Source organism: Lissotriton helveticus, chromosome 11 (genome assembly GCF_964261635.1).
Source record: "Lissotriton helveticus chromosome 11, aLisHel1.1, whole genome shotgun sequence".
Classification (NCBI taxonomy): Eukaryota; Metazoa; Chordata; class Amphibia; order Caudata; family Salamandridae; genus Lissotriton; species Lissotriton helveticus.
Genome location: NC_136072.1, coordinates 794565189 through 794576582, shown reverse-complemented (window position 1 = coordinate 794576582; position 11394 = coordinate 794565189). Strand labels below are relative to the sequence as shown.

Genomic DNA, 11394 nt, shown 5'->3' with positions numbered 1-11394 from the left:
ACGCCCTCGCGGGCCGTCCGCTCAGAGTCTAGGTTCGACCCATCCGGGTCCGGTAAGGATTGGCAGTGGCTGAGGCGCTCCTCAGCACGCTTGAGTTCACTGAGCAACTGTCTCCGGACTCCATAAGTCAGTCCCATACACGCGCCCCGTACAACCGCCTTAAGGGCGTCCCATTTGGTCGCATAAGGCATGTTACCAACTCCCCAGTTCAAATCCAAGTAGGTACGTAGGGACGTCTCCACATGGTCCCGTCCCACCGGATCCTGCAGGAGATCCCCCGGCATCCTCCAGGTCCTCGGGCGGGAGGACTGGTCCACCCATTGTACCACGCATGTTACAGGCGAATGATTGGATAAAAACCGAGCCTGATGAGTGACCGATAAGACCAGGGATGCGCCGACATTGGCAGCAAGGACTCTATCGAGCCTACTATGTGTATTGTGCGTGGGGGTATAACAAGTGTAAAGCTTCAGTCCCGGATTACCGAGGCACCACACATCGACAGCACCCAGGTTATCAATCACCTCCCGGAGACGCGCCGTCATCCGTGGTTTCGTGCCCGCGTGGGGAGGATGCCTGTCCAGCAGTGGATCCAGTACACAATTAAAATCTCCAAACCAGAGGAGGGGGGCATCTAAGTCTGACACTATAAGCTCCTGTAAGCCGGTAAAGAAACTCGGGTCATCTACATTGGGTGCATAGGAATTCACCAACAGGAAGTCCCTCCCATCCAGCTTCACTCGTATAAGAATATATCTGCCCTCAACATCTGCCTCGACATACTGGACCGCCATGGGAACCCCGGGTGCCACCCAGATCAGGACCCCCCTAGCATAGGTAGAGAAGGAGGAATGGAACATCTGACCCCTCCACTTCTTCGCCAGCTTAAGAGCATCCTCCTCATTCATATGCGTTTCCTGCAAACACGCCACAGAAACTCCATGGCGGCGAAGAAAGGACAGTGCCACACTAAGTATTAAAAATAAAATGGCAATCATTGCCATTTTTTTTAACACTCAGCACGGCACGCAGAAGCCACCAGCCTACCCCCGAAGCCAGGAGAAATGGGGGGGATGTCCTGACTGTCCTCTGCTGCCGATTGGCAGCATGGAGGACTTGCCAGAGACTGCAACGTACACATGTCACTTTGGCCGGCTGTCTTATGATGGCCAGCCTGACATTCACATTTTGCAGCTCTCCACTCAGCTTTTTTAGACAGCTGGGTGGAGAGCAAGCATAGACTTCCAGGGCCTGAAGTAGCATTGGTGGAACCTGCTGCATCCAATGCCAACCCCTCTTATGCTGGTTAACAGCATGAGAGCAGGGTCTAGATTGGTTAGGGGAGCTCTTCCTACCACAGACAGCAGGAGAACACTGAGGAGGATGCGTCGTAGCCCATGGGTAAGCACAACTTACTTTCATTTCTATTAAATGTGTAATGCATGTGAATGTGTTTAATTTTGGGCTTCTGGAGGGAGGGGTAGTTTACTTTTGGCCTTTTGGAGGGAGGGGTTGTTTTAGTTTGTTTAGTTTGGGAAGTAGTGGGGCATTGTGCTCGCCCTACCACTTTCATACGGTACCAGCCGCCTCTGCAGTCAAGGCTTACTCCAACCGGTGGAGGGGCTTAGAGACAGTGTTTACCACTGAGGGACACTTCGGAGAGACTTTAATTCATGCTGAAGAATTCAGGTTGTAACATTAGTGGAGAGCCGTTCACAGCAGGATGTTAGTTGAACATGAGAAACCTCAGTGGACTGGCATGGTGGCCAGACTCACCATGGGGAAAAAAACAGAGCTGTCAATAAACACTCTGCAAGATCAGGGCAACACGGCTTCACAGAGCCATGCAAAGGAAGTTCGCCATAACACGTTCGTGAACGTTTGTTTTTAAGAAAATAACTTTTTAACTAACACTGCTTCTTGTTTTAAAAATTCATTTGTATTACACTGTACCTGATCGCACTAGGCACTTTATTCCAGGCTTGTGTGCACCGACCCCGGTCCACCACAGCTGACGCTGCTTGAGTGGAGGGTGGACACACGCGGCCTGACACTCCCCCTCGCACGTCTGACGCTTCGGCTAGGGCGCAGGCGGAGCAGTACTTAATCGGCACGAACCGACCGCGCAGCGGACTTATGTGAGTGCTGCTAGCGCAAACGTTTGTTTTGAAGAAAATACCTTTTTAACTAACGCTGCTTCTTGTTTTAAAAATTAATTTGTATTGCACTGTACCTGATCGCACTAGGCACTTTGTTCCAAGCTCATGGGCACCGACCCTGGTCCACCACAGATGATGCTGCTTGAGTGGAGGGCGGACACACACGGCCTGACACTCCCCCTGGCATGTCTGATGCTTCAGCTAGGTCGCAGGCGGAGCAGTACTTAATCGGCACGAACCGAGTGCGCAGCGGACTTATGTGAGTGCTGCTAGCGCGAACGTTTGTTTTTAAGAAAATACCTTTTAAACTAACGCTGCTTCTTGTTTTAAAATTCATTTGTATTGCAATGTACCTGATCGCACTAGGCACTTTGTTCCAGGCTCGTGGGCTCCGACCCCGGTCCACCACAGCTGACGCTGCTTGAGTGGAGGGCGGACACACACAGCCTGACACTCCCCCTGGCGTGTCTGACACTTTGGCTAGGCGGCAGGCGGAGCACTACTTAATCGGCAGGAAAAGAACGCGCAGAGGGTGCGCCGCTGGCATGCCGAAGGTGCGCCAAAGCGAAGCCCGTCTGCGCGCGTCTGCGCCAGACCGGGCCCAGGGCCAGGAACCTCTGCCCCTATCCCCATGGCCCCCTTACACTACCCCAGGGAAACACTTCTTCAACTCAGACAGGTTCCAAAGCCTCACTGTGCTCATTCAATCTCCTTTGAGGAACCACAAAGTCACTGCTCCCATTGTTCTTACAAGTTATCCCCATTAGATACTCAACATCCTACAGGGCATCAAATCAGCATGGCCCTGCTGAACTGCAGGTCCCCGCCCAAACATGCTCTGGAGATCTCCATGCTCCTAGAAGTCCGCCTCCCTGAGGTTCTGTTTCTGACGGAAACCTGGCTCTCCCCAGATTCCGACCCAGACGTTGTCCAGGTTCTCCCTCCGGGAAACCTGATCCAACGCCTCGACAGAACCGTGGCAAGGGGGGAGGAATAGCAATTTTATTTAAAAATCACCTTACCTGTCGTATTCTGGACAGCCCCATTTCAGATTGTGAAAACATTCATTTCACTATTCAATTTTCTCCCCTGAAGTAACTATCTAGGATCCTCATATACCGCCCCCCGGGAGCACTACGGCAATTCTGCAGTACACTACTTGAAACCTCCCTCTCCCTGGCCAGCACCTTACCCAACTTTACTATCCTAGGAGACTTGAATCTCCACTTTGATAACCCCGGGGACAAAGTGCCTAGCGAATTAGCACTTGACCTTGCAGCCTACCAGCTTCGCCTTATGAACCTTCAACCCACACACACGAAAGGCCACCTCCTAGACCCTATCTTTTCGAATCTCTCTGAACTAAAAGTGTTGGAGCCTGTACCCGTGCTCTGGTCAGACCATCTTTTAGTCCCGCTCAGCTGGCACCCCCCCCCCCCCCCCCCAAGACCAGCTCCTAGCACCCTCTAACAGCCCTGGTCGAAACTAGCTTTTGAAGAGTGGAGGCATCAACTAGAACTCTCCTAGCCTCCACACGACCCTGATCCTTCAGTAGCAGATATGAAGTTCTCCTCATGGATTGTGAACTCACTGGACATAGTTGTCCCCCGAAAAGTCGCTCCAAAAAAAGGCGGAAAGACCAAATACCCTTGTTTCACCTATGAACTACGCCTCCTAAGAAAACAATGTAAAACATCACAAAGAGCATGGAGAAAAGATAATGCTAACAATAAAAAACAGAATACAGACAATCTATCTCAGTCTACAAAACAGCCCTCAGAACAACTCAGGATGCCTTATTCGAAGAAAAAATTTGATCTTCCACTAGCTCTTCCAGGGAAACATTCCGCAATGTAAAAAAACTCTTGAAAATTCCCGACCCTCCCCCTCCCCTTGACCCCTCCGGTCACTACTGCAATGAATTGGCAGAATTCTTCGCCAACAAAATTCTAAATATTCTTAAACTCCTACCTCCCAACAATACCGATCACCCACCAGAACCCCAACCATTTGACCCCAGCACAAGGACCCTAGCTTAGAATCTTTCTCCCCCATCACAGAAGAAACACTTCTCCCCATTCTAAAATCAATATAAAGCAGTTCCCCGCTCGACCCACCTTCGCTTAACATCCTAAAATTAGCCTCACCCACTATCATCCCCCTATCATTAATTTGATCAACGCCTCCTCCTCACATGGCACTGTCCCCTTGAACTGGAAAAGGGCCGTAGTAAAAGGACTCTTAAAAAAGCCCCACTATCTGGGACTGTAGGCACATGGCAACATATTGAACAGCGGTAATGCGTACAATTTCCCAAACCATAGATGTTTCCTTGCTGCCGGAGCCCCGTCGCTGTTTGCTGAACGTATGGGAACCCAATGATTTAAACCACCGGCAACAAGACTGGGTGATGCTAGGCATGATGGTGGCAAAACGTAACATCGCCATGTTATGGGGTTCGGCAGTACTGCCAAAACTCAGAAAATGGTGCAGGGATAGGGATGAAGTGATGGTGGCGGAGAAAGCGGTATTTGTCCACCGTGGGTGCCCCGGAAAGTGGGGAAAAAATCTGGGGGGCCTGGAACAAGTTTCGAGGTTGTATTTGTGAGCCGCCAAGCATTGAGGGAGAAGAGGTTGATTCAGAGTAATAGAGATTGGATATACAGAAATATTGCAATGTTGCTGTGTCTATACGACTGTTTTTCTATGTGTATCAAACCCTGGACAAGGTTGCGCTGTGTCCGCAATATCCACACTACATATTGCTCCAATTGTATGTATCGTTGCCCTGCTTCTTCTGTTAATAAAAATAAAAATATTTTTTAAAAAGCCCCACCTGGATCCAACCGAGTTGGGCAACTACCGCCCCATCTCCTTACTGCCAGGAATCAGCAAGGTGGCAGAAAAATGTGTCAACCGCCAGCTCTCCACCTTCCTCGACTCCGGTGGACTCCTACACTCCTCCCAGACGGGCTTCCGCCCCGGTCAGGGCACTGAAACCGCTCTGGTAGCAGTAGTGTAAGAGGCAAGAAAGATCCTCGACTCAGGAGGATCCGTAGCAGTGATCCTCCTGGATCTGAGCGCAGCCTTTCACACGGTGAACCACCACACTTTGGTTCACCGGCTCAACGGAGTGGGAGTCACCGGGTCGGCATTGTCCTGACTGAAATCCTTCCTACATAACAGAACCTTCCAAGTCCTCGAGGGCAACATTAAATCCCAACCGACTCCTCTGCACTGTGGAGTTCCCCAGGGCTCATCCCTGAGCCCTACACTTTTCAACGTGTACATGTCCCCCCTGGAGAAAATAGTTACCCCTCATGGTATTAAACTGGTCACCTACGCAGATGATACCCAGCTTATCGTATCACTGAATCAGCTGGAGTGTTCCCCCGAAGATCTATGTTCCTGCCTCAAAGACATTACCTGCTGGATGAACAACTCCCACCACAAACTGAACTGTGAAAAATCAGAGATCCTGGTATTGGGCAACCAATCTAATTTTTCACACAATACTATGTGGCCATCTTGCATGGGACAAGCACCTATCCCAAAAGAAGACATAAAAAGCCTGGGAATAGAGCTTGACCAGGACCTCACGTTTAATACCCAAGCAAGGAAAACCACGGGCGTCTGCTTGGGTCTTCTCCGAACAACCCGCAAAATCCTTCCCCCCCTACCTCCCGACTCCAGGAAACTTTTTATCCAGGGGCTTATCCTCTCCAGACTGAATTATGGTAATGCCTTGTACCTGGGTGCTCCTAAAACAGTCATCGCTAAACTCCAGGTCATTCAGAACTCGGCATCCAGGCTCCTCACAGGCACAAAATAAATCGGTACTCAGTGAAGCCCGCACTAAAATCTCTCCACTGGCTCCCAATACAGAAGAGAGTCCACTTTAAAACCCTGTGCACTACTCACAAGATCCTTCATGGCAAGGGCCGCCCCATCCTAAAAGACATGATTAAACCATACAAAGCCAATAGAAAGCTACGGTCTGACCTCCTCCATTTAGCCTTCACGCCCAGAATCAAGAAGGCACGCACAGGGGGTCGTCTCTTTTAGTACAACGCCCCCAAGCTTTGGAATTCCCTGCCCCTCGCGCAATAAACAGACCACGCAGTGTCAGCGTAAAAGGCCATTTTATTAGACCAGAAACTGCGTACTCTGTACAAAAACAGTAAACATAAACAGGTAATAACATCAAACCCCCACTCACACTCCCCTCTCACTCGTTTCACTCGTTCCACCTCATCACAAAGCCCTAGAGGCTCCATACCATGCTTTCTTCCTGCCCCTCAATCATTTGTCATCCAGCCCACTCATTGCGTCCTGCCATTCACGCTTCTATCCCCCCTAAGAACCCCCCCCCCCCAGGGATGGGTGTGCCTGCTCTTGACCCCCTTGTCCCTTCAAGTACCGCCTAACGCAGCTCTGGCCTAAACTGGCAACGCCATCGACCAGCCCAAAAAACCACCTCCAACTGCCGGGTGGGTGGGCGGCCTTTCGTGACCCTCCCGATGGTGCCAGGCGCAGGAAGAGGAAGTTCCCTTCCTCCCCTGCGCCTATATACCCCACCCCCAACTCCTCCCTTTCCCCTACCTGGCCTATCAGCGCGAATGACCCCGGGGGAAGACTAGTCTGCGACTGTGCTTCCCCCGGAGCCCGGCATCGCGCAATAAACAGACCACGCAGTGTCAGCGTAAAAGGCCATTTTATTAGACCAGAAACTGCGTACTCTGTACAAAAACAGTAAACATAAACAGGTAATAACATCAAACCCCCACTCACACTCCCCTCTCACTCGTTTCACTCGTTCCACCTCATCACAAAGCCCTAGAGGCTCCATACCATGCTTTCTTCCTGCCCCTCAATCATTTGTCATCCAGCCCACTCATTGCGTCCTGCCATTCACGCTTCTATCCCCCCTAAGAACTCCCCCCCCAAGGGATGGGTGTGCCCGCTCCTGACCCCCTTGTCCCTTCAAGTACCGCCAACCAGTGAACCCCCTGTAGGGCGGTTCACTGCCCCACCCCCCCTTCCAAGGGGTCCGAGTCCGCCACACCGCCATCATTCATACTCTGGGACACCAGATAGCCTCATTCCACAACTTGCTCACCACAGCTCTCATCTCCATCATGTAATAAGCATTGCCCAACTGTGACAAATGCACCCCGTCGTCTCTAAAAACTAACGGCTCCGCAAGTCGAATCCCCTCATGTGCAATTACTTTAATGTCATTGTCACCACAGTAAAGTCTCATGGCCCTGTTGAGTTTCCTTCGTGCCCTCTCGATCGCCCCATGCTTCAAAGCCCCTCTCCACACTCTCCTGGGGACCAACTCCGTCCAGGCAATGCAGGTCCCTGCAAGCCTGCCCTTCAACACATCCAGATCCCGTTGCATGAGTTGCAAAAGTGCCAAACCGGACAGCTGCACCAGGTCGTTCTCCCCCAGATGTAGGATCAACAAATCAGGGCATCCCCTCTGTGGGACCATCTTCGCGAGCCAGGGCAGTAGTGCCCCCCATCGCATGCCACCTTTGCCCCACCATTGTACCTCGTGCAAGTGTCCTTTCAGTCCCAGGTTACGGCCGTAAACCTGTCGCTCCGCATATTTGGATGCCCAATGCACGAAGGAGTGCCCAACAATCCATGTCACCGTCTTACTGCCCGGTCCACCCACGCAACCTACGAAGAAAAAGATGTTAGAAACAGGAACACGACATGCTCAACAACAACCTGACAGGCAACCCTCACTTCCTCACATACTTCTCGCAACAGCGGGACTTCCACCGCCCAATCCTCCTTATCCTGTCCCAGGACCACCCCAGCCTGGCCGCAGCTGTCGCAGCCCCAATCCTGAACGAATGAGTCCCGAACCCAGATGCATCCAGTCCCAGCCTCCGCACAGCCTTGCGCAACACTGCCAGCAACTGGCCCGCCGTCACTCTCGCGCCAGATGCATGAACAAAAATCTCCTCCCGCACCACACTCACCGACCTCAGGAAAGACCGCCACTCAAACACTGGGCACACACCCCCCGCCCTCAGTCTCATTCAGCCATACCCACTTACCCCTGCCTAACTGGTCAGTCTTCGAGCACCGCAACCAAATCCCCAGGCGGCCCCCATCCACCCGAATCTCCCCGAACAACCTGCCAGCCATTCTCCTCGAACCCAACAACTCCGATACCCGGAAAGCCCCGAAAAACATCCACACCATACACAAACGGAAAAGGCCGGCCTCAACCAGGTCGTAACAACAATCCGGCAACACCCCAACCAGCCGAACCAGCAACTCAAAAGTGATTGCCTCACGTAGCCTACCCCCCCCCACTCCCGCGCTCCCTGCCCCAACCCCGCAACATCCTGCTCAAGATCACATCTTTGGTCGGATCAAACCCCAAAAACAGCACACAGTAAAAAGATATCCCCGCCAATTTACCAGAGATCGTAGCCACAGACAAACCCCTGTCAACACAAACCAACACAAAACGTCTCAGCCCTTGCCTCACATCAGACTCAGCGCCCACCACACTATCCACGTTCCAGCCCATGAAAGCACTAAATTCCGACCATGCCAAACAATATGTCCTCCTCGTAGTTTCAGCCAGCGAACCCTCCACCAGTCCAATCATCCTCACTCCCCCAAGGCCCAGATGCCGGCCGGCAGCTCGGTCTTGCAAGTATCCGCTCCCGGTGCCAGGCGTCGAAACCGCTGCCACTGCGAACGAGACAAAGCATCCGCAATGTCATTATTCGCTCCAGGGACATGCTTAGCCCGAAACACCACATTCAACCGCAGACACGTCAACATTAAACTCCGCAACAAGCGCAACACTCTCAGGTCCCGTGCCCTCTGATGATTCACCAACTCCACAACAGTCATGTTGTCCACATGGAAAAGCACAGATCTGTTCCGAAATTCCTCCCCCCAGACCTCCAGTGCCACCAGCAACGGGAAGAATTCCAAGAAAGCAATGCTCCTCCCCTGTGTCAACCATGGAGCCGGCCAGACCTCCTCACACCACCTCCCGTCCCAGAAAACACCAAACCCCGCCGACCCAGCCGCGTCTGAGTAAATTTGGCATTGCCAGACCGCCCTCTCCTCATCAAAATCCAGGGACACACCATTGAAATCCTGCAAGAAAGCCATCCACGTCCTCAAATCAGCCCTCACTCCCATGGAAATCCGGACTCTGTGATGCGGAAGCACTGCCCCCGACATGGCCATGCCGAGCCGCCTGCAGAACGTCCGTCCTGCCCGCACCACCCTACACGCAAAGTTGAGAAAGCCTAGAAGTTTCTGAACTGCCCGCAAAGGAATCCGTTTCTCCCCAACCGCCCAGTCCAGGCATGCCAGTATCTCCGCCACCTTGGCCGCAGGGAGGCGCGCCATCCACTGCACCGAGTCCAATTCAATCCCAAGGAACGTGAGGCAACAGCTGGGACCAGCAGTCTTCTCCGGCGCCAGAGGCACCCCGAAACGAAAGGCCATCTCCTGGAAATGCGACAGGGCCCTGCCGCAATCCCCGGAATCCGCCCTCCCCAGGAAGAGGAAATCGTCCAAGTAGTGAGTAACCTCACGGCACCCACTGACCCGAACCATGACCCACTGCAGAAAAGTGCTAAAGAGCTCAAACAGGGCACAGGAAATGGCACACCCCATGGGCAAAACCTTGTCCACGTAGATGGCCCCCCCAAACTGCATGCCCAGTAGTGAAAAATCCGCCGGGTGAATAGGCAGCAGACGGAAGGCCGACTTGATGTCACATTTCGCCAATTCCGCCCCCGGACCACAAACCCTCACCAGTCGGATCGCGTCGTCCACCGACGCATAGAGCACCCTAGAATCCTCCTCCGCGATAAAATCATTCACTGACTGGCCTTCCGGCCAAGACAGATGATGGATCAACCTGAACTCCCCCTCCTCCTTCTTCGGCACCACCCCCAATGGAGAGACGATCAAATCACACAAAGGCCAGTCAGCAAACGGACCAGCCACCCTTCCTTCCAACACCTCCTTCCGCAGATTCGCAGCCACTACACTTGGCAGTTCCTTCGCTGATCTCAAATTGTCGGCCCAACGTCGCTCCCTAGGACCTTGATAGCCCACCCTAAAGCCCTCCGTGAACCCCCAGAAAAGCCGCGCCGCGGCCTCCCTATCCGGGTAACAAGAGAGCCAAGGGGCCATCGCCTCCACGCTAACCGGAGTAGGCGCCCTTCTGTCCAGGGTGTCCCCGCCCCCTAGCGTTCCTCCACTGCTCCGAGGGCGTAGTGAGGGTAAGGCACTGAGTAAGGGAATGCTTCCCACCACATTTGGAACACTCATGTTTGAACTTACAGGGGTACCGAGAACAGTACCCTCTGCTGTAGCTCCAACAAACCCCCGTGGAAACACCTTCCGGCTTGGACTGCTGTCCAGAGACGATGGTGCTGGGCACCGAGCCTCCCCCCCGCCCCACCTTGGGCGGGACGCGGCGGAAAGGACCGATACACCACCGGCAGGCCACTGGCAGTATGTGTGGACGCAGTGGAGTGCGTCGACGCCATCCACTGCACCCAGAGTTCCTGGTCCACTTCCCCCCAGCTCTTCTCCGGATTCGCACTGACCCTGGCTCGAAACTCCTCATCGTAGCTCAGCCATGCAAACCCCCCGAACTGCATCTGGGCCTTACGAATGATATCCATGTATTTGAACAGCGCAATCGCCCTATCCAAATACCTCTGGCAGTAGACACTGGCAAAGATTAAGAATGCCGACGTCCAATTCTCCATCGTCACCGGCACCCTAGGGCGCCTAGTCAGCTCCCACTCCTCCTCTTTGGACCCTTCCTTCGCCTGCACCTCCCTGTGCAGCAACTGAAAGACGTCCACAAACTCATGCTTCCAAATCCTTTCCTTCAATTTCTCCGACAGGTGGGACCCCAGCGGCATAGCTAGCCCCATGTACGGCAGCTTCTTAGGTAACTTCACACCCTTCTCCTCTTTCCCCCCCACCTTGTCCATCTGCACCCCCAACGTCACCAACTTACCGTCCACCTGTTCACCATCCTCAGGAGGACTGCCCGATGGCTTCTCCCCCTCCCTCACAGACCCTTCCCCAACTCCCACAGATCTACAAGCCCTCTTGCGCCCTTCCCCACTCCGGGGACCGTCATCCCAGGCAGCCCACCATGCACCCTCACCTGTGAGTGTCTCCGTCCTTTCCTTGGGCCGTCCCCTGGGCACCGCCA

General features: G+C 53.4%; 1 protein-coding gene across 1 annotated transcript; it reads right to left on the bottom strand.

Moving 5' to 3' along the window:
• Positions 1-7233: 7233 nt before the first annotated feature.
• LOC144790894 (uncharacterized) lies at positions 7234-11167 on the bottom strand. The gene is made up of 2 exons (XM_078665538.1): positions 10624-11167; positions 7234-7847 (listed from the first exon to the last, which is right to left on the bottom strand). Exons 1-2 carry the CDS (start codon positions 11165-11167, stop codon positions 7234-7236), a joined length of 1158 nt encoding a protein of 385 aa, XP_078521664.1.
• Between the last annotated feature and the right edge of the window lie 227 nt (positions 11168-11394).